Source organism: Festucalex cinctus, chromosome 7 (genome assembly GCF_051991245.1).
Source record: "Festucalex cinctus isolate MCC-2025b chromosome 7, RoL_Fcin_1.0, whole genome shotgun sequence".
Taxonomy (NCBI): Eukaryota; Metazoa; Chordata; class Actinopteri; order Syngnathiformes; family Syngnathidae; genus Festucalex; species Festucalex cinctus.
Window position 1 is genome coordinate 1,539,989 of NC_135417.1, and position 23,419 is coordinate 1,563,407.

Genomic DNA, 23,419 nt, shown 5'->3' on the forward strand with positions numbered 1-23,419 from the left:
AAAATCTTAGAAATAGTTTTTATTTTGCTTGTCATAGTGTTCATTTAATAATCACAGGGTTACTGTCAGGAGCGATAAAGAGCATATAAACAATAACTATATTACTAATCGAAATTATTTTCACTGCAATGGATGTTTATACAGAATTGAAATTCAGGTTTGTCAACCACGGTAATGATAAACAGGTCCCTGTAGATGGTGCTGTTGCCTCACTTTGGATTTGAGATTGGCAGAGTTTTGGAGTTGAAGACAGGGATTCGGGAGGTGAATCTCAGAAAAAAAGACGAGAGTCTACGCTTTTGATAGGTTCACTGCTTTTTTTCCCCAAAGAACAAATATTCTGTGGCTTTGGAAAGACAATGCTCAAAAGTGGCCAGCAATATGGGGAACTGATTTGACAATTGCTGGCAGTGAATGAGTTAAAAGTCTAAATTGACAACCGATGTGCGCCACCTAGTGTGACAAAAGAAAGCCTTTATTTGAGGTAGGGGGAGAAAAAAAGACAAGTGCAATACACCAAGTCCCCTCTAGGTGACGCCATTCGTACAATATCTACACACAGTATACGCATGCTCACCATCTTCCTTCACTTCATCTTGCATCACGCTTGCGAGACCTGCAAAGCACACAAAAGGAGCAGTGAGATGAGACGAATGTAGCCGAGTGGCTACTTTTCAACCGTTTGGCACTGACAGACCTGAGTGGCGCAGGTGAGGCCCTTGTAGCCCCTCTGACAGTGGCAGTAATCGGGCAGCACGCACCGCCCCCCGTTCAGGCAGCGCTGTTTGCAAACCGCTACATGTGCAGCAGAGAATAACACAGCAAATGTTTGTGATTATTATGAATCAATATTTGCAATGTTTTGTGTTGGACTCACGTGTCTGACACTGCAGACCCTCCCAGCCAGCAGGACAGTGGCATGTGTTGGGCCCCACGCACTCGCCGCCATTTTTACATTTCTGCAGACACACAGCTAAGACAGATGCACGCGGCATTATTATTATTATTAGTGATGTAACGATATCCAAAACTCACAGGACGATATTATCACGATTTGTGTTGTTCCGATACCATTTTTTGGCACCCAGTACCGATTCCGATACCTCTAGTTTGTTTTTTCCCTAACATTAAAAATCTGCCCTGCCATTGGTTCAGAGCCTTCAAGGGCCAACAGAATATCTTGGCTCAGCTTGCGGTGAACACATCACATCAGTGAATGTCATGCACAATCAAGACATACGATGCTGCATCCAAAGTCCTACATTAGCGTCGGAAATAATGGTATCGGCATATTACTTGTTAGTACTTGCCGATGCCGATACCACTGTTTTAATGCAGTCTCGGTGCTTCTCCCGATACTGGTATCGGTATCGCAAGAACACTAATCACGATACAAAGGTCACGATAGGATAATTATCACGATATTGTGGAGAAGTTGGTGATACAAAAGATGGTCACAATATTGTAAAAGAAAAATTGGCTCATACTAACAAACAAACAAATATAAAAAAAAAAAACACAATAATGTGCTTTTGTACATTACAGTAATGAGAAATACTGTAAATTATATAAAAAAGATATAAATATAATATACAATATATATATTGAGGCACTTACTTACTAATGCAAGCACACTGAGTTCCTCAACATACTGACTCTGTTCACAAGCATTTTATGTTCCCCTTCGTCTGACAATTAGCGTGGATTTTAAACATAGAAGGGCCAAAACATGCCTTGTGAAAATTAAACTGCACTAAAAATAGCCACCAGAGGATGCTAGAACTGCACAAATGGAAATCAACCCGACTTCTTTAACATATGTGCTGCTTTTAATATCACGACACGACAACGGTGATATATTGTGGCATTTTTAATATCGCGATATCACAATATTGCCATTATCATTACATCTTTTATTATTATTATTATTATTATTATTGTTATTATTATTAATAATAATAATAATAATAATAATAATAATAATAATAGTAGTATTACAAGTAGCAGTAGTGGTGGTGGTGACAGTAGCTCTAAGTAATGAGTGTACATAATGGGGTGTGGTAGCAGTAGTTGTAGTTATGGATGCATGGTATTTAGTCAATATCCTTGATAAGGTCAATTGTGCAGGGACACTTTTTGCCCTCCAATTCAAGAAGAATGTGCAGCATTGGTCGAAGTTATATGTTAGCGTACTACGTACGTATGTTACATCTGTTTCCGCTCCAGCCCGACGTGCACGAGCACGTGTTGGCCCCAACACATTTGCCTTGGTTCATGCATGTGGGCTCGCACACACCTGCAATATAGTACATAAACACAAACAAACATATTATCATGACGTTAGCGTGTGTGTAATGAGTGTGTGACTCACTCTTTTGACATCGTTTCCCCGTGTAGCCTTCGGGACATGAACACACGTTGTTCCTCATGCATTGACCTCCGTTCTTGCAAGGTGGGCTGCACACAGCTAACACACACACACACAAACCAGAAACTTCAGAAAAAAAAGGCAATAATATTGGACAATATTGTTGTAATATCATATGAAGTTGTAATTTCATGAGAATGAACATATTGTTTAAGAAACAAATAAAGGTTACATTGGCTTCCATTGCGTTTAAAATAACATATTGGTAATAAATTTGCAATTTAAAAATTATTGTGCCAGGAAAAAAAAAACAACAAACAAACATCTAGTAATATTGAGTAAATATTTCTAAGTGTCAAAAAGTTATCGGAATAAAGTAGAAAATTTAGTGGACTAAATTGTTATTATGTTTAATAAAAGCCATAATATTGGTACAATAATGTTATAATTTTAGGAGATGTTTTTTTCCCGATATTACAAAAATAACAGTTATATATAAAATTTACATTTTATAAGAAAAAAGTTTAACCTCAAAAAGAAATCCACAGTATTGGGAAAATATTGTTTTTGCATATCAGTGTAATAAGGTTGAAATTTAACTGGAAAAACGATGTAATGTTACCACAAAAAAAATATTGTGAAAAAAAATCTGTAGTTTAAAAAAATATATATATACATATATATATATATATATATTATTCATAAAGAAATAAGAAAAATTGAGGGTATAAAGTTGAAATTTCACAAAAACAAAAAAACAAAAAAACAATATGAAGATAGTTATAATGTTGAAGGGGGAAAAAACAATATAGACAGAATAAATGTGTAATTTTATAAGATAAGTCAAAATATAACAAAAATGTATTTTTTTTATTATTATTTTTTATTATTCAGTTTCTCACCAATTTGACACTGCGAGCCGTAGAATCCGGCGGGACAAGCGCACACGTTTGGTCTGGTGCACGTTCCTCCGTTCAGACACACCGGCCTGCACTCAGCTGCGCACACACACACACAATGACATCACTATTGCATATTATGAATATGATGATGACGACTGTTTGTTTATGTTGTTTTGTGCGGTACCTGAGTTGCACGTTGGTCCGTTCCAGCCTGGCTTGCATTTGCACACGTCGGGAGAAACACACTCGCCGCCATTTTCACAGTGTCTGTTGCACACCACTGACACACATTGACAAAAAAAAAAAAAAAATCAGGTTGTTTTCTACAAAATAATCCAGAAAGTTGGGTGAAATTTGTACTTTTATGAAAGGAAAAAGTCACAACGTTATGAGAATAAAGTTGTAATACTATATTGGGGGAATAAACATGTAACTTCGAAGGGAAACATTGAAACATTTTCAGGACAATGCAGTAATAAAATAAGAATGAAATTGTTATTTGACCCCCAAATGCAAGACAGGAAACGAATGAACAAAAGAACATCTCACTGATTTGACATCTTGGTCCCACGTAGCCGTAAGAACACGTGCAAAGGTTTCTAGCGAGACATGTGCCTCCATGTTGGCACGGCGGCTCGCAGCTCGCTATTCAGTCGGAAAAGCAAACAACAATAAAAAAAAAGAAGAAATAAAAGAATGCATAAGAAATTGTCTCCAGGCATGTTGTTTTCATGTTGGGGCGTTACCTTCCTCGCAGGTGGGCCCGCCGTAGCCCAGGGGGCATTCACACACGTTAGGACGCACACATCTGCCACGGTTCTTGCAGTCCGGCCGGCACACGGCTTGGGTGGCAAATATAGGAAAGAGTTCTTCAATTCCTAGCTTAAGAGGTGTCTTCAAGTCAAGTCAAGTCAAAGTAATCTTTATTCATATAAAAACGTAAACACAATGCATAACGCTTATTTTTTCTGTCCTCCCACGTGAATGAAACACTCCGTTTTTTTCCACAGTATCGTAAATAAAAGTAAATCCTACCTGGGTTCCCATGTCTTGCCATAATTTGTCTTTCATACCATTTGTCGGCAAACCTTTTAACGGTAATATCATACAATGCAGATCTCTCTTGAACCAAAGAGACGAAGATACGATCTTCTGTCCAGACAACAGAGTTATTATAATTTTGGAATTTTCATTTTAGTTAGTTTTTATTTCGTTTTGAGTTTTGTTTTTTAAATTTATTTTAATTAGTTTTCAGAGTGGTTCTGTTAGTTTTTATTAGTTTTAGTTATTTAATAAATACTTAGTTTTAGCTAGTTTCAGTATTAGTTTTTTTTTGTTTTTTTTTTTAATGTATTACTTGTGCGCAATATTTTAAAAATCACCATGGGAGTGACATCATCTGAAGGTGCTTTTCTATTGGCTGCTGCTAGATAGCGTCACTTCTGTGTGACACACTTTCAAACGTCCTTATTCCGGTTAATAGCAAATTAAATCTACTTCAAATCATATTTAAAATCATCCCCAAAGGCTCATGCATTAAATTAACTGCCAAAGCCTAAAATGAAGAACATTTTTGCCATAATTATAGTTAGTTTTATAAACATAAAATGTTGATTCAGTTAGTTTTAATTTTTTTAAAAACATTTTTGTTTTTATTTTATTTCGTTAACAAAATTGTTTTTTTAATTTTAGTTTTAGTTAACTAAAATAACCCTGCCAGACAGACATTGTACGTTCAAATGCGGATGGTACAGCAGGGTGACGATGGGCAAGATGAGTAGAAAAAAAAAATGGCTTACCCATGTGACAGTTGTATCCAGTGTATCCGTCCTTGCATGTGCACGTGTTGGGCTGCGTGCACTCCATGTTCCTCCCGCACTGAAACCTGCATACAGCTGGACAACAGCAAAAATGGTGGCTTGGTGCTGTTATGTTTCCAATCACTCCCTAACCATTAGAGCAGTGATTCTCAAAGTGTGGGAAGTGGGCTGTGAATAATAACTGCCGAATTAGAGTTCAGTTGTGTTCAACTTTTAAACATTGATTTACATTTAAAAAACATAAATAAACTGCAATACATATTTGATAAAATCATTATATGATTTTTTTTTTACTTTTTTTTATTTTTTTTATTGTGTGGCCCAATAACAAAAGGACCAGTGGTTTGGGCCACCCATCCTTTATAGTGACCCTACCTTTGCACGTGACTCCATCGCCCGCGTATCCATGCGGGCAGCGTCCGGGACTTCTCTCCAAAGAAGACGAAGAAGGAGAAGATCTCCGTGAGTTGGCAACAGTGGCACCAGGTCTCCTGCTTCTGTCAGGGGGCCGTCTGGGTGAGGTGGGGGATGATGAAAATGAGGAGAAGGTGGTGTGCATCATCTCCCTGCCTGAATTTAGTCTGCCGCTTGGAATTTGTTCAGCCGTTACGCTCGCCTGACCTGCAAAGCACTGCAAGTTAGAAAAGATGACTTGAGAAAAAAAATCACAATAGACAACTGAGATATTGTGGTGACATAATTAGGCGCAACCTCGTTACCAAATTGAGGATGAAAACGCTTTGAAATAATTTATCTTGATCATAAATAACTGACATTTGAAAAGGGGTGTGTAGACTTTTTAGTTCTAATTAGGCTAAATGGGAAAAAAAAAAAAAAAAAAAGGTCCTCTCGGACATTTTATTTACAACAGTTTTTTTTTCTTTTTTTTTCTTTTTTTTAAATATTTTTTATTTTATTTATTTTCATTATTATGTAATTTTTGAAAATTAAATATAATGTAGAAAAATACAAATATAATCCAATAAAAACAAATCAAATTGCCTCCTCACCTGATGGTGTGCAAGTAGTCCCGTTGCCATAGAGACCAGGAGGGCAGGGTCCACAGACAAATCCAGCAGCCACATGGGGGCTCTCGAAGCACTGGACACCAGGGTGGCACGGCCCGCGGGAGCAGGGTGAGGGTGGTGGGGTTCGGGACCTCGGGGGGAATGGCCCCACTCTCACTGGTGTTACAGTCGCTTTAAAGGCAAAATGAATTTCAGAAAATAAAATATGAATTTATTAAAAAAAGATAAATACATACAATTAAATAATGGTAATTACAACACTAAAAACAGCAATGAAATGAACGATAAAGTAATAATGAAAATAAAAACACTAATAAAAAATAAAGAATAAAATAAAGAATAAGAGCAAGTAATATTGAAAATAACATTGATTCCAACAACTTTTTAAACAAAATAAGTAAATAATAAACAGTGTGAGACTTGCTCTAAGGTCAAAATTATTGTACTTACGTATTAAAATAATTAAGATAAAATTACAAAAAAGTAAATATGTTTTTAAAAGACTAATGCTTGGCAACATGACTGATAAAAATAGAACTAATGCAAAATATGAAAATTATAAAAACACTAATATCAAACAGCAATAATAATACAAATTAAAATAATGAATTATGAAGAAATATTTTTTTTAAATCACCGATAAAATACTAAAAAATGAGTAACAATGCTAATATAATAAAATGAATTAATAAATAAATTTTTAAAAACTAAAACAAATGTTACCAATAAAACCCAAGAGGACTCACGAATACACACGATGCCATCGCCGGCGTATCCGCGTGGGCAGAGTCCACAGGAGAAGGAGCCCAGCGTGTTGGCGCAGTCCACCCCGGGGAAGCACGGATGAGAGACGCACTCGTCCACGTCCTCTCGACACGTTCCACCTGAATGCACATCGCACGTGACGACGTGAACACACGATTTTCACGAGCATTCTGGAACCCATCCTAGCTAACTTCCAGCGACAGGCGTAGACTGCCCTGAACCTGTATCTATGATGTTGAATGTGTGTGGCCTGGCCTGTTCAATCACAAAGAAATCAGAAAATGAGAACGTAGATTTGGATGGCCGTCAACTGTCCACTCTGTCGTAACTGTTAATTTGGGAAAATGATTACTGTAAAATTCCACTAATATAATTTACGTAAATTTGCTATGCAGTAAGACAATCTTTATTAGTCCCACAATGGGGAAAATTTGCCTTGTTATAAAGGCAAGGAATGACCATATTCATCCAGAAGCCCCGCCCCCTCCAGGCGGTACCAACTGTGAAATGTTGACAACGATTCAAAATCCATATTTGCTGTAATATTTTTTTTTCTTTTTTTAAAAAAAAAGAGCTCAGAATTGTTCATTCGGTAGTCTTACCGATTCAACGTCTTATCATCATTGCTCTTTTTTTTTTTTTTTTTTTTGTGTGTGTATGTGTGCGTGCGTTTGCGTTTGCGTGTGTGCGTTTTCGTGCGTGCGTGCGTGCGCGTGCGCGTGCGTGCAAATACGTATACATTTGCTGTAATATTTAATAACTCGACATACATGTGTAAGGTCACCTGTCATTCCGGGTGGGCAGATGCACATGAAGGAGTCGGGTCCGTCCATGCAGCGTCCCAGCCTGCAGGGGTTGGGTTTGCAGTCGTCCACGTCCACCTCGCACCGCTGACCTTTGAACCCTGCCGGGCAGGCGCATGTATGCTCACCGCTGCTGGCAGGCGTGTTGACGTCGGTCACGCACGTGCCGCCATTTGTGCACTCGCACGGACGCACCAACACCTGTGATCAAACGCCAATCGTCAAGACATTTCCTTTTTATAATGGACATTAGTTCAAATGTGAATTGAAAATGGTGTATTGTAATTAGGAGATAATTAATTTGGATCTTGTATTATTTGGAATTATTGTTGGTAGAATTTATCTATTTTAAACTAAAAAGAAAACTTTTTCAAAGTTAGAAGTAGAAGTTTTGAATCCATCTGGTACTCAATAGATGCCATCAACATGATTAGGGAACGCTACAGTGTATTTTAATTTAGAAAAAGACTGTTAATGATGTTGAGTAAACGCCGTCGTGGTCCGTGCAGAGTAAAAGTAGCAAAGGTGGGCATCCATACTTGCAGGGAGGCAGAGGTCTCAGCTTGGCAGTCATCCGTCACGGTAAAGTCGAAGCCGTGCATGTGCGCACTCCGGGATGTCACCTTCCACCGGATCAGACCGGACGGCGACAATGACGCGCCCTCGGGACCCGAGCGGAGAGCGAAAACCACCGGCGAGCCCTCGGGGTCTCGTGCCTGCAGCTGGTAGATGAACTCCTCTCCCTGGAAGGACCGCAGGAGGGAGGGCAGGGATGCCAGTACGGGGGGCTCGTTCTCTGCTGACCAAGTAGCAGAAAAGGCAAACTTTGACATTTTATTTATTTTTAATAAATATATATATATTTGTATTACCTTGATTCTTTTTACTTCATTGTATTTTATTTATTTTACATTTTTTGTTTTATTTTATGATATTAACATTTATACAATTTGTAATTTATATATAATTTTATTGATTTATTTATATTTAATTTATATTTAATTTTTATACAATAATTTAAACAATTAAAATAATCACCTCAGTCATTTTTTTCACATTATTCAGAAAACACAAAAAATAGAAACATCATGAGGAAAAATAAAATTGCAAAAAAATTACTTTGGAAATTATTTTAAGAGGGTGACCATAGTAACTCCATTTGACTGTATGATTTCACTTCTTCTTTTTTTTTTTTAACTTTACCTAATATTATTTACTTTATTTTACTTCATTTTTTTTCATCGCACGTTATTTTTGTCCATCTTACGACATTATTTTCTTTCATTTCTTCTATACTAATTTACATGATGTACATACGTGTGCGCGTGTGTATTATGTCGTACCGCTGCGGGCGGTCCAAGCGAGCTGCGAGGCGTTCGGTCGACAGGCAAGACAAGGGTTGAAGGGGTGCGACTGCCCTCCATCATAACAGACGCTATCGATGCTGCATGTCTTGTCCTTGGGGGAGGTCAAGCCAGGTCACATGCTTAGTAGTAAGGAGAAAGATCATGTCAAAACGCTTACCCTGAGCGAGCAGAGGGGGTCGACGTGCAGGCTGCACACGTGACATGCTCCGTCGTACACAGTCACAACTTTAGCGTTGCTGAAGCTGTAACCGTCGTTGGACACCTGATGTAAACAAACGCAGATGAACATGTGTCATTTGGAAAACATTCACAGATACAAAGGATGCGTTTTCTTTAGGTATACTTTGTTTTATAATTTATTTTTCTTTGTATTTAATTATCTTTAACAATTTTATTCTACCTTATTTTCTTAATTATGTTATTTTGTTTTACATTAAAGGGACACTTTACTTATTGATCCATTTTTAGCAGCAAAAAGTTGCTACTTTTTCAATAATTAATTTGGTGACGTGATTATTTTTTTATGTACATTTAATAACTTTTAAACCATTGTTAAAATGAATCGAACGCCGGCATGTTTGTTACACGTGACTAAATAACCCGGATGTTTACGTCACTAGTGTGTAAACGCTACACTATGGAAGCACTATGCAACGCAGCCGTGCATCTAGCGTCAAACCCGGAAGGATTAAACCTTATCGCTTCGAGCCAACACGACAAAATAACACTACCGAAGGAAAGTCTGCCTTGGATGTGAAAGTTGTGGCGCCAGATGGTCTTTTCGGGCACAAAATAAACTTTGACGAACGAGTGAATCAGGCGGGGGGTGAGTGGTGCTCGTGCGGGAGCTGCAGGAATGGACAATCCGCTAATGAATGTGTGCTGTCTGGAAATGAAAGAACTCGAGGATCGGTTCCTTGCGGACAATCTCAACTGCATCCTGGAACATCAGACATTCAACATGGCAATACTAAATAGACATTCTCAGGATAGCTTTGGTTGCGATGAAAGATGTGAAGAAGAAAAGTCTTGGAGGAGCAAATATCCAACAGGTAAAGTGACACACAGTACGAGCAATGCAAAACGTGTGGAACTGACGAAATATTTCAGGAAAAAGAAAAAATAGTAAAATTAAATGTATCGTCGTTACAGCACCCAACCTCCCCTAGCTGTTTTTTTTTTCTTTTTTGCGTAGCGTCCCACTGCGGTCAGGCCAGCCGCCACTCGAAAAGACGAAGTCAAGCCAGCCGCCCCAACGATTGTTAATACTGTGCATTACGGTAACGTGCCGACGTGCCCCTGCGTTGGCCACCTTCAAATGAATTATGAAATAAAACAGTCCGTGCAGTATAATAACCAATGCCCCCCCACCCCCGAAACATGCCTACCTTTCGCTTTAAATTTGCTTCGCTTCTCCGAGATCTTTCAGTGGCCGTAGTAAGACCTCGATTTGTGTCGGCTGTTGTGAGAGTGAAGGCTCCGTGTTGCTAGCAGTTGCGGCTCCTCCATCGGCTTGATTATTTCCCACGTCTGGTTCTTTAAAGATACTCGGTACTGCGTTGGGCTTTAGTATTAGGCGTGTGGCGTACCCCATCTCAAATTGTAACATATATTCGAAGTCCTCATGCCTGAAATGTTCGCTGCGCGCACGCCTGCTTGTCCTTCGGGAGGTTGACAGCACTTAGCAAACAAACCATTGTCTACTCAAGTAGCTTTTTTTTTTTTTTTTTTTTTTGGGGGGGGGGGGGGGGGGGGTCTCGCGGGTTTTTCCTTGCCGACGCCTTGCAAAATTTTGCAATACAGTAAGGCATAACTGACGTTTGTGTCTTCCTCGTTGTTATGTCTGCGTGAACTACTGTTCCCCAAGCGAGTATACACACTAGTGACGTCACCACTCGGGGGCGTTGCAACACGGAAGTACTTCTATGTTGAAAAAAGTTAAATAAATCAATATAGGAGTGTATTCTTCAGCTCTTATGCATGTTTCGTAGCTATACTAACTATTTACTGCCAATCAAGCCATACATGTAAAATTAAAGGAGCCTTCCTTTAAGCATTTGATTTTATTTATTATTTTTACATTTTATTTAATTAAATGTGAATTTACTTTGATGAAAAGATATTAATTTAAAATGAAATAAATATGATTTTTTTTGGTCCAATACATTCCATGGTAGTTTATTTTAATTTAATAAATGACATGATGCTGCCTCTTGAATACTTAAAGAAAAAAAAAAATTCCCCAACAACAACAATACCAACAAAATCAGATCTGTCCTCACTTTGACCTTCCAGCGGGCCAGGAATGGTCGATTTGTCGCCGCTGCCGTCGCACCCACGCTCGCAGCAGCTCGACCAACGTCCGGTGGGAAGCGGCACTCCACGGCCGTCACATCCACGAAAGTGGCGGCGACCAAGTGAGGCTCGGCCACAAGCCACTCGCCTTCCAACAACTCGCAACAAGACATGAGAGGACATTAATCTTGGCACAGGAAGTACCGGTAGTCGTAGAAGAAGAAGAGAAACAGGAAGTACCTTTTCTTGGACGAACTCGCACTTGAGCTGATGGCCGTTCTTGAAGCCGACCCCTGACACGTGCACGGTGGAGCAGTCGCTGGCGCGGACGTCGCACAGACCTCCCGACTCCACATCCGTGATCTCTGGCGTGTGCTCTGAAAAACATACACGCACACAACAAAAATGTCAAATTTAAAATGTAAATTTGAGTACACTATATGCTTTTATATTGATTGTAGTTTCTGCCCAAAAAGGTAGTTTAAAAATGAAAAATATTAAATTAAAAAATGTATATTGTGGAACATTTTAATAATAGTAAAAAAAAAAAAAAGGTAAAATATTAAAAATGGTACAAAAAATAATATGCTAAATTTGTCACCAAATTTAAAAACCAAAAAAAAATTAACCACAAGAAAAAAAACTTGAAGGTAGGTCATAAAATATGATAACAAACCTTAAATTTTATTATTTTAATGTATAGTGTAAAAACAAGTTTATTTAATTTTTTTTTTTAATATTCAAAAATAAAATGTAAAGAAAATACTGCAAATTTAAATATTTGTCCCTGCCAGAAAAAAAAAAAAAGCAAGGCCATTTTGTAATGTAAACATTAAAACATTGAAAACATGCAAGCAACAAATTAAAAAATAAAATGTAAAAACTTAAAAGAAAATATTTTAAAATTCCAAACATTTTTAAACAAACATTAATTGAATAAGTTTTCAGTTGCAAAAATAACAAAATAACAAATTAATATTTAAGTTTAAAAAGCAAAAACATTTCGTAGCTAGAAGCAAGCCCACCAAAAAAATTTAAGGCAGTGAAAATATGTAAACATTAAAAATATGAAAACACAAAAATCAACGTGCAATATTACATAACAAGAATCCTTATAATTTTGACAGTGGAGCAAAAGAGTATTTGACCCGTTTCCCATAGACTTCCTATTGGATTTTGGCAAAATACGTTTTACCCCACTGTAGGATACTCAAACAGTCCTCTATCAACGTTCCAACATTCATCACATCAAACAAGAACCCTTTTTGCAGCAAAAAAAAAAAAAAGGCTGAATCAACCCAATCAGTACTCAGACTAATACTTTTTTGGTACGCTACTGGTCACCGTTCTGATACAATTATTGTTCAGTTACCTCGATGTGTTTTGCCTCACCAGACAAGATGCTGCAGTCGTAGGATCCAAAGCTGGGGAAGCAGACGCATCCCCACTCTGAGCACTGTCCGTTCCCATTACACAGATTAGGACACTTGAGCACAGACACAGCGTCCCGGTGGTCCCTGCGATCTACTTGGCGCGCCCCTCCCTGACCCTCCTCCACCACCCGCCTCTCGCACTCATTCTCCAGCAGGGGCAGGATGGCGTTCAGCCATGATCGTTCGTCCTTTAACCGCAAGTCGCTGACACACATTTCCACCGCGCCGGCCACCACGTCGGCCCCAAGAAGTCCCCCGCAGCCCAGGGCGAGGCTGGAGTTGGCGACGACGCCCCGACACTCGGCCCGTGCTTCATTCTCAGTCAAACCAGAGGGCGTCGGCCACGTCAGATCGAGGCCTACGTGAGTGTCAGGTTCGTGGTCTTCTGGGAAGAAATAGGCGTCGCTCTCCACGTCGGATTGGCGTGGAGCGGCAGGGATGAATTGATGGGAAGGGTGCAACTCCACTGAGCTGATGTACTCGGCCGTGACGTCCAGAGACGGGATGACGGCGGGGAGGCGCAAGTTACCATGGCGAGAGCAGGCTTCATGTGGGGAACCCGCGGGTGGTGGTCCACTTTGGGCCGATGATTGACAGTCGCAGAATTTACGTGAACTGAGCACACTCGGAGGGGACGATGATGGTGGTGGTGGTACGGTGTCGAACAGGCTGCTTCCTGGACTGAGCCTAGCAGGAGGGAAGAAGATGGAAGACGCGTTTCTACTACGTGTTACAATTAGGGCTGTCATGCTTTCATAACTGTGCAGTTAACCGCAGTTCATACTGCTTGTTGAAAACCAGCATCTCCATAACACACTAGGGATGTAACAATAACGGCAATATGGTAATACTAAAATTGCCACAATATAATTGTTGTCATGTCACGATATTGAAAGCAACACATGTTAAAAAAAAAAAAATCAGGTTTCTTTACATTTGTGCAGTTCTAGCACTGGTGGCTACTTTTTAAGTTCAGTTTAATTTTCACAAGGCATTTTTTTTGGCCCTTCTATATTTAACTCATTCACTCCCAGTCATTTTCACTGAAGCAACCCACTTCGCTCCCGGTTGTTTTACTGGATTTTTGACTGATTTTGGAAGGCCCATAAAATATTGTGTTCTATTGCATTAGAAACGTGGAGTGTCTTGTTTCATCATAAAAAAAGTATTATTTCTGTTGTCATATTGCAGCAATTAGCATTAGAATATAGTTAAGTTTCATCATTATTCACAAATCTGTGGGGAAAACAGCTTGTTGCAACATGGCCCTGGTTGATCTTTTATACTCTGCCGCCATCTGTTGGCCGTTTTTTGTAATAACTACCATACTACTACTTGTTTTAACTGTTCTCTTCAGCTCAGAGACTGCATCAACATCTTCTGTATGCTCTAGCATAAAAAAATTGAAAAAAAAACAACAACAACAACAAAAAAACGGATAAATACGTCTTTGGGACATTAGTGATATTTAAAATAGAACGTATTTACATGTTTTTGGGAGCAAATGAGTTAAAATCCATGCTAATGGTCAGCTGAAGGGGAATGTAATCTGCTTGTGAACCGAGTCAATATGTGGAGGAACTCAATGTGCGCATGCATTATAGCAAGTAAGTGCCTCAATATTAAGTGTTATTAGATATGTAGGTGGTTGCCGTTATGTAACTAACGCACAATATTGTGCTTTTGTTTTTTTTAGTATGAGCTCTTTATTTTTTATTTTTTTATATTTTTTTTTTTTACAATATTGTGACATATTTTAATATCGCCAACCTCCCCACAATATTGTGATAATTATCATATTGTGAGCTTCATATCATATCGTGATGTTTGGCTAAAGTTATATCCCTATAACAAACTGACCTCCAGTGAGAGATAAAACTCTGCAAATCCTTCAGTGTGCTTCCTGCAGAGGATTGGAATTCGTTGTCAGGTTTTCCGTCGTAGGTGCCGCACAAACCCACGGTGTGGCCCCTGTCTAAACCGGAAGCCCTCAGCGTCAGGCTCAGACCCCAATCTGCCACATCGGCGCGTACAAATGCTCCGGACGAGAAAGTCAACTGTGGTAAGGGTGGAAAGCACAAGGTGTCACATTCAAAGCCCGTGGGCCAAATCGGGCCCTCTGCATCATTTTATAATTTCTTCATCACTACTTTATAGAGATCTTCCCCTTATTTCAAAGTAGTTCCTGGTAGCAAGATGCCACAAGATGGCGCCAAAGCAATATTCTTATATTAAACAGGGCTTCGACCAAAAATAGCAAATAGGTTTTCAAATTGTAACACTGTCTCTCTAAAGTTACATGGACCAGTAATATGGATTATGTAGGCCGATTTGACATAGCAACACAAATCTGAAATCTGATGGACAAAAGGTCACGTAGGGCTGGGTATCGATTCTAATTTACTCAATAGATTTGATTTTGATTCCCAAATGTTCAGTTTAGTTTGATTTGCTCCAGATATGATTCGATTCACTTCAATTAAATCCGAAATTAAATCCAGTTTAATTATGGAACAATAATTCTTCTTAAATATCAAGGACATGATAAAAACTCCACAAACACTAAATCGAAAATTAAATTTTGCGGAGGCAGTAATTGGTTAAAGGATTTAGTTTATTAATGAAAGTAACACACGTTATAATCACTTAAGTGTTACACAGACATTGACATCAGCAAGTATAAGATGAACATATTTTCATAATTCTGATTCAATAATTATAAACAGAAATTAAAAATATTCCGAATTGTCTTAAAGTGCACTAAGTCAGGTCTTTCATAAATGTAAGAAAATACATTAAATTCATGTTGGACAGTAAATTTCAAAAAAATTCTAAGATAAAAAAAAAAAAAAGGCCTTTAAAAATTCTATTTTCTTATAAATTTATGGGAAAACGAGATATAGATTATTTAATTTTTTTTAACCCAGCAAAAAAACGCCACTTACTGTGATTTTGCGTCCCTGGTAGGCTTCATGGACGCGCACCCCGCTCTTGCTCAGGTCTCGCTTCTTCACCGAGAGGCGAGGTTTGGTTTGGCCCACGTCCCCGTCGCACATGTCCAAGGTGACCACGTCGTTGCCATCCCGGGCCGCCACGCCGCACGCACACGATGTGGGTGCCGCCCCGCCGCCCCCGCACTCCCACTGTCGCACGTGGACCTCAAACGGCCAGCGGGAGCTCTTGTACAGCACGAACGTGCCCACCTGGTAGTTGTCATAGTGCCTGTGGGGGGAAGATACAACAGTATTTCACACTTGAACGCCTCACAAGGAGTCAGTCATACCCCACCAGCACCCAGCAGAAATACAGCACTCTATAATATTGTACTTTAATTTATTTTACAGACAATTATGGCATAATTCAAAAGAATGCAAAGAAATTAAACAGTTTTTTTGTGCCTCAATTCAATGGGCATCGTGCTGCTCGTTCTGGTGTGTGCGCCTTGGCCACCAATTGATTGTATAATACAGATATACAAATATAAATGTATATGATGGAGAAAGACACAATTTCTCAATAAGTTGCAGTAATATTAATAATTGTTCACAGAGTTTAAAAAATAAATTTTTACCAAATTTATATTAAATTAAAATTCAAATTAAATACAGTATTACAAAATCCATCCATCCATCCATCCATTTTCTTGACCGCTTATTCCTCACAAGGGTCACGTGGGGTGCTGGAGCCTATCCCAGCTGGCTTTGGGCAGTAGGCAGGGTACACCCTGGACTGGTTGCCAGCCAATCGCAGGTAATACAAAATTAAATACAATAATACAAATAAATAAACAAAATAAATAAAATAAATTAAATTAGATTAATTATGCAGTTGTTATTTCACTTGTTAAACTTAGAAATATTAAAAATGTTAATTAACAAACATTCATAATTTATCATTAGTACTTTGAGCTTGGGAAAAATGAAGTCACTTTACTTGAATGTGTATTTCCAATAGGCGGGAAAAAAAATCAAGTTGATTTTGATTGCATAACAAATGTCATGAATGAAAAGAAGAGTGAAGTACCTGCCATCAAATGTGACGACGTGTGGGTCAGTGAAGGAGTAACAGTACGCTGAAGGCACATCACTCACTTTGAGCTACAAAAGAAAGAATCCATAAATACAGAACAGTCTATCATTTATAACCAGATTTGACCCTCTGCGTCATTTTACATGGCCCACAGAAGCTTGCCACAATTTTCTATAATTTTGTCCAAAACTAGTTTTCAGTGTGCAAGGGCGCGACAGCTAAACTGCAATATAGCAAGGGTAGACCAGGCTATATTATGCATCCACTTTTTGTTTTACCTGAACAGGATCGGGCGTGTAACCGTTCCACACAAAGTTGCTGGTGACGAGGGGCCGGATTGAGATGTTAGTGGTCCGGTCACCATCTCTGACAAAGTCTGTGATTGCAGTGTAGTGCACCATAGCCCGGCCGCACACGCCGTCCTGGCACGGACCACTGGACAAGTCCACAGAGCATGAGGACAGGGACACGTCAGAGCCCAGCACAGCCTCGTCTGCAACATACATACATATTTTCATTACTAGGTTTTGCACATCTCATCATGACGAATTTAAATCTCATCCTGTCTTTTTTTTTCGTGCTATGTGACCATAACATGCTGTTGTACAATATAACCAATTAAACAATAAAAGTATACATTTGCATATCAACAGCAATTGGGAGATGCTCGATAAAGTTGAGGCAGCTTATCACAAGGGTGTCTGCTATGTATGTAATGTGTACAATTAAAATAATGTTGCTTTGTTTTCTTGCAGGCTTGTGTGTTCACCTAAGCTGTTTGTGCTGAGCATCAAAGAGAGAGTGCAATGTCCTGACTGAGAAGAGGAGGATGACAACGACTCATCCAGACACAGGACAGGAACGGTGCTCTCGACCATCAGCTCGTACAGCTTCCCGTCCTCGGACAGGACGCTCACCTCGGGTCTCAGCTGTACTCAGCGCAGAAACATTTATACACATGCATTTATATTTAGAAAATAAATCACAGAAATATATCAAATACGTAACTACATAAAATACTAAATCACATTTTACGTTTTAAAATTAAATTAAGATGCATGAAGAACAGTTCATATATTTAAATACTATGTTAATATCTAGCTATGCAAGCAAAAATGTATTTAAATGTATGAAATAGATAATATAAATATTATATATTTTATGTTAAAAATATGTCATTGTATACACAAATATATAACATGTAGTTTATACAATATTTAAATACTATGTAAAAATGATTTTTTTTTCTCTATTCATTGTTTCATACAAAATTCTATTATTTGTATTTTGACAACAAATGCAAGCTAGAATGCATTTCAATGTACAAAATATAATATATATATAGGCCTATATGAAAAAATTATTAAAATATATAATTTCATTTAAAAATAGATTACGGTACCAAAAAAAACGTGATATAGAATTATGTTATTGACAATTCTCAATTTTGTTTCTGACTGATGTACAACCGAAAGGCCTAAACATTAATAAAGTTTTTGAACACTGCTAAATGCCTGCCTTAGCGTCTTATTCTGCCAAGAAACCCCCCCCCCAAAAAAACAAAAAAACAAAAGTACCCGAATTCCCGCAAAGAACTCCTGACTTTCCACTGAAGCACCATGGATGTCCGGAGAGTCCAAAAAGAAGCTGTAGACCGAGCAGTAAATCTGAGAGAAAGACATAAATTCAAAAAATACTCAACGATTAATGACTTCTTTTATGGACCGAGAGAGGCCTAACCTTGTCTCCCAGGCGAAGGTTGAAGCCGTCCAGCTCAATGAGGGCCCAAGTCTGGATGGTGGTCTCCTGCTTGAGTTCCTCTCGCTTGCCCTGTGGTGAGGCTCGGGACCAGGCCACCACGTGGCCCAGTGAGCTGCTGAAGTTGTTGGAGCTGCTGGAGAAGCTGCACTTCAGATGCACGCCACCTGCTGTCCACTCGGGAGTGATCATGGGTTCAGACGGCGCAGCAGGCTGCTTGACTGAAGACACTGAAGGAGAAGGACGAGGAGGAGGAGAAGGAGAAGGAGAAGATGAAGAAATAGAACAAGAAGAAGAAAAAGGACCATGTATCTAATTGTTCATTGAACATTTTTCTTAATGGTACTAACTAACTAACTAACTAACTAACTGTCAAAAGACATATATCCAACCAACTATCCAAAGTAACTAATTAAGTATGCAACTAACAACCAACTAATGAATAGCAAATCAGCTAAATATACAACCAATTAACCATCCAAACAACTAACTAACAACATAACTAACGAACAACCATCTAACCAACCACCCACCAACTAAATATTAAACCAACTAACCAAGCCCATATTCATCCAACCATCTAACTAACTATACCCAACAATCCAACCAAATTATCAGCTAAAGTACTAACCAAAACACTAAACAACTATTATTCACCATGTTAAGCAATTAAATACTTAACAACTAATTAAGCTACAACCAGCTCATGAACCAACTAAACATCAAACCAGTTACCATCCAACTAACAAATTGGCCAAGTAACTAACCAACTGATAAACACACTAACCACACAAATAAAATATCCAACACCTAACGGACCAACTAATAAACATCCATCCAACCATATCCAAGTAAATAAAAATCTATCCAACTAACCAAGTACATAATTGACAACTAACTCATGAACCAAACAAACAACTAGCTAGCCAGCTAGCTAGCCATATAGCTACCAATTTAGCTAGCTAGCTACCATCTCTCTAGCTAGATATCTAGCTCATGAATCAGCCAAGCATCCGACTAAATATCCGAATAATCAACCAACCAACCAACTAACCAATTAAACGAGTAACAACCAACAAAGTATAGAACAACAAAACAACTAATGTTGTTTTATATGGTTCTATTCTTCTTTTCACACTAGATTGACATTTAAAAATCTGACTTTAAGCATTGCCTGAACAACCTTGAATCTCAGCCTGGAAGCAAGCTATCACCATGGAAACGTGAAGACCCCCGACAGACGTGGAGACGCAAGCCTCATTAAGGGAGAATTCCTGACCTCCCCAATGTTTTCGCATCCCAGATAACAGGAGCTAACAGGAGCAGACAGGTGCGAGTGGCAAACATGGACTGTTAGGAATCTAACACTCACAACTGTAGGGATTTTATTTTATTTTTTTTATTTATATACAATGAACTACACATTCTTGACTAAATCGCCAACCAGATAGATATTCCTATACTGGATATTGATTGGGGAGTAGGGACTGAGTGAATGATTCTGAACACAGCAAATTCCCTTTATGTTTTTCGGTTGGGTAAGCACATGCCAACAATACAGTATACTGGCACCCTGTAGAAGAAGCCTCATAGTAATTCACTGTATAAGGAAAATATTATACATCTATAATATAGGTCCCTTAAATACTAAATACCAAACTTATTCCATAGGGTACTTTTGGTGATTGGTGATTCCCAAAACAGCTATGGACCAAAAGAAAACAAGTTCCTCACTCGTTGTACACGTTCCGTCCACGTTGACCTCACCATGGCCGCAAGTAAGCGAGGTCAAAGGTGACGTGTCCGCCATTTCTGTCAGAAGAAGAGTAAAGAAATTCAGATTTGCTGCAATCAGGGCATTTTATCCTAATTTTTTCCAATTAAGTACCAGTATCTTTCTTGTAAAAATTGCAACGTAAATACCACCTTGTGCACAGTAGCCCATGCATCCCTGAGTGGGCTGCAGCAAGTAAACGTAGAACTCTCCGCAGTTGCGTACGGACACCGGGATACGAAACAAGCAGCATTCCTTGCTGCTGCTCGGGAATAACTGCCAGGCGGCGCAGGCGGTCAAATGCCGAAGCTCCAGTGGACCCGGCAGCGACTCGCCTTCTCCCAGAAACAGCCAAACAGGAGCCTGGGTCCCACAGTGGTTCACCTGACACAAGCAGTAACGCTTCATTTGAGTACAAAACTCCAAAAATGATTATTTTTCGAGTATGCATGTCTATCACGAGTAGTATCCATCTATCCTCCATGGCGATATGCAAACCATCTGCCCATCCTCCATGTAATTCGGATCCAAGTAATACCGACGTGAGCCAAGATGTTTACATGAGAGACTTCTTTGCAGAGGGCAATAAAAGTCATTTCCGCTACTTAGCAGTTAGATGGATGAAACTTTATACCTCCACACACCGGGTGGGCATGCTAGCTGGCTTGTCGAAGATCTGGAACTGGTACCAGCCGGGCGCCAGGGAGTGATCGCAAACCAAGTCCCGCGGCGATGACTGCAGCAGCCAGCTGGAGCTGAAGGTGGTGCTGCGGTACGCGTTCTGTAGGATCCCGTGGCCCCCAGGGGCACACTCGGGAGGGACGACTGGAAAAGGAGACAATCAATAGTTGTGATTAATACATGGAACAACACTTCATTGGTACGCCTTCCATCTAACTGGGATAACAAGTCATTGTGAAAATCATGACTTTTTCAGTCCTTTTTAATGAAACAAATAAAATAATATTGCCACAAAAAAGTCAACACAAATTCTCAACAGAAAAAAATTCAGAAACAGGGCAAAAATTTACACAGAAGATGTGAAAAATTATTACTATTTGAGATCCAGCTAGAAATTCTCACAAAAATTATATTAAATCCCTACAAAAATCCCAGCAAATCTTCCTGTGTAAAAGGCCAAAATAAATAAATAAAATTCCCATAAAATTGACACAAAATCCCAACAAAACAAATGAAAAATATAAGCAATCCCTCATAAATTTCTCACAAATGTTATACAAAATCCCACAAAAAATCCCTGAAAACAATGAACAAAGAAAAAAAACATCATTACTAATCCCATAAAAACTATTACTACAAGAAATCCAACATAATTTCACAACAAATAATACAAAATCCACACAATAGTAAAATCCCTGCAAAAATCGACACAAAATTCAACAGGGGAAAAAAATCGCTTAAAGTGCAAACAAAATCTCAACAAAAATGGATGAAAATGTATTACTGCAAGACATCCAACAGAAATTTCCTACAAAATTATGCAAAATCCCAATAAAAATTCCCAGAAAACCATCCCTGCAAAAAGTACAGAAAAATCCGGAGAAAAAAATCCCGTATTATAGACATAAAATCCCAACAATAGATAAAAAATTATCATTACACAACCCCCCATCCCCCACACCAACAAAACAGACCCCAAATCCATATGACGTCACAGCGGCAAAAAATTGACCTTTCTCTTAATGGCGAAGTCATATCTGAATGTTTTTCGGGGGAAAAAAATCGCAAGAGTGCAGTTGCAGAAGAACACACACACACACAAAAAAAGAATTTTTATGGCAAGCACATTTTTTAATTGATATTGCAGCGAACGACATAGGCAATTATGCTATAGGCTAACAATTTTTACTTTAATACTTTACAGTGTCTGTGTACTGTTTCAACGACCGGTAATCTAAAGGTGTAGAATCAGCAGACCTATAATTCTATTTAAGTTGTCACGTGTTTGTTTTTTTTGTTTTGTTTTTTTAAACGTGGTTCATATTTCAAGGGTCAATGCTTGTCACTTTTCTGTCACCGGAAGTATCCCCCTGTGTGTTGTTTACAGACGTTACGATTTGGTCTAAAATAATCCCAATGTTAAATAAATTAATAGGTTGTTTAATTAAAAGAAGAGTTAGCAAACGTACCTGTTTGCGCGCGCACTGCGTCGGGGGGCGCAAACATGACGCACGCCACAAGTTTGACAAGCGTCCCAACTCCAAAGCTCACCGTCCTCCTCACTCTGGTTCCGGTGGAGGTCAATCCTTCCTCGCCCTGCGTCCTCCTCCTCATCCCCCACATTGCGTAGAGTTCTCCTCTCACGCGTGGAAATGGAAGTGGGAGTCCAGTTCCGGCTTCGGGATCCCCGGACTGCAGCCTGGAGGCAGGCTGACTGCGTCGCCGGCAGGCTCCCCGCGCGTGGAGCGCCAGGAGGGGCGGGAGTGGGGACACAGACCCAACAACACCGTCGATAGCTACAGAGCACAAGCACCAAAAACATACCGGAAACATACCGGAAGAAAAACACACAAGTACTGTGTGTCAAAAGTAGGTTACTCACAATCAATATAGTACAGCCACTGTGCTTGAATAAAAAACATGAAAGCAGTGCTGATTCAGATAATAATAATATTATTATTATTATTATTATTATTAATAATAATAATAATAATAACACTGAGCTTAAATGTAGAAAACAACAAACGTGTGCTATGTATTGCACATAAGAGTTAAATAAAAACAAATACATATAATTTATAAATAAAATACAAATGTACTTAAAAACGTACAATACAATTAAAATGTTTTACTTAAAAGAACTGTAATGGATTAAAAAAAAAATCAAAGCCATAAATTTGAACATTTAATAAAGTGATTCATTTGCATGCCACCAGAGGGAGCCCACATACCATCAGCGGTACTCGTACCACACTTTGAGAACCACTTACCTTATCGATCCAATCATCCATTTTCTGAACCGCTTGCTCCTCACCAGGGTCGCCGGAGCCTACCACAGCTGGCTTTGGGTAGTAGGTGGGGTACACCCTGAACTGGTAGCCAGCCAATCACAGGCC

General features: G+C 39.0%; 1 protein-coding gene across 11 annotated transcripts; it reads right to left on the reverse strand.

The window, feature by feature from the left end:
* Nucleotides 1-26: 26 nt before the first annotated feature.
* On the reverse strand, nt 27-22,943 carry vwde (von Willebrand factor D and EGF domains). Of its 11 annotated transcripts, XM_077527962.1 has the most exons (32): nt 22,575-22,943; nt 20,977-21,167; nt 20,495-20,726; nt 20,303-20,380; nt 18,551-18,798; nt 18,388-18,477; nt 17,580-17,739; nt 17,089-17,303; nt 16,805-16,878; nt 15,727-16,003; nt 14,642-14,838; nt 12,741-13,468; nt 11,589-11,725; nt 11,336-11,506; nt 9,211-9,315; nt 9,030-9,144; nt 8,226-8,485; nt 7,668-7,887; nt 6,865-7,002; nt 6,101-6,289; nt 5,466-5,711; nt 5,070-5,165; nt 4,017-4,112; nt 3,820-3,915; nt 3,455-3,550; nt 3,271-3,366; nt 2,372-2,467; nt 2,201-2,296; nt 878-973; nt 698-795; nt 578-616; nt 27-270 (listed from the first exon to the last, which is right to left on the reverse strand). In XM_077527962.1, the coding sequence occupies exons 1-31, from the start codon at nt 22,843-22,845 to the stop codon at nt 602-604; spliced, it is 5,223 nt and encodes a 1,740-aa protein (XP_077384088.1). In that variant the 5' UTR covers nt 22,846-22,943; the 3' UTR covers nt 27-270; nt 578-601. The 11 variants fall into 11 exon arrangements, 10 of the variants coding, with proteins under 10 accessions (XP_077384088.1, XP_077384089.1, XP_077384087.1 ...); XM_077527963.1 differs by having other exon boundaries at nt 27-616; nt 8,226-8,482; XM_077527961.1 differs by having other exon boundaries at nt 27-616.
* Between the last annotated feature and the right edge of the window lie 476 nt (nt 22,944-23,419).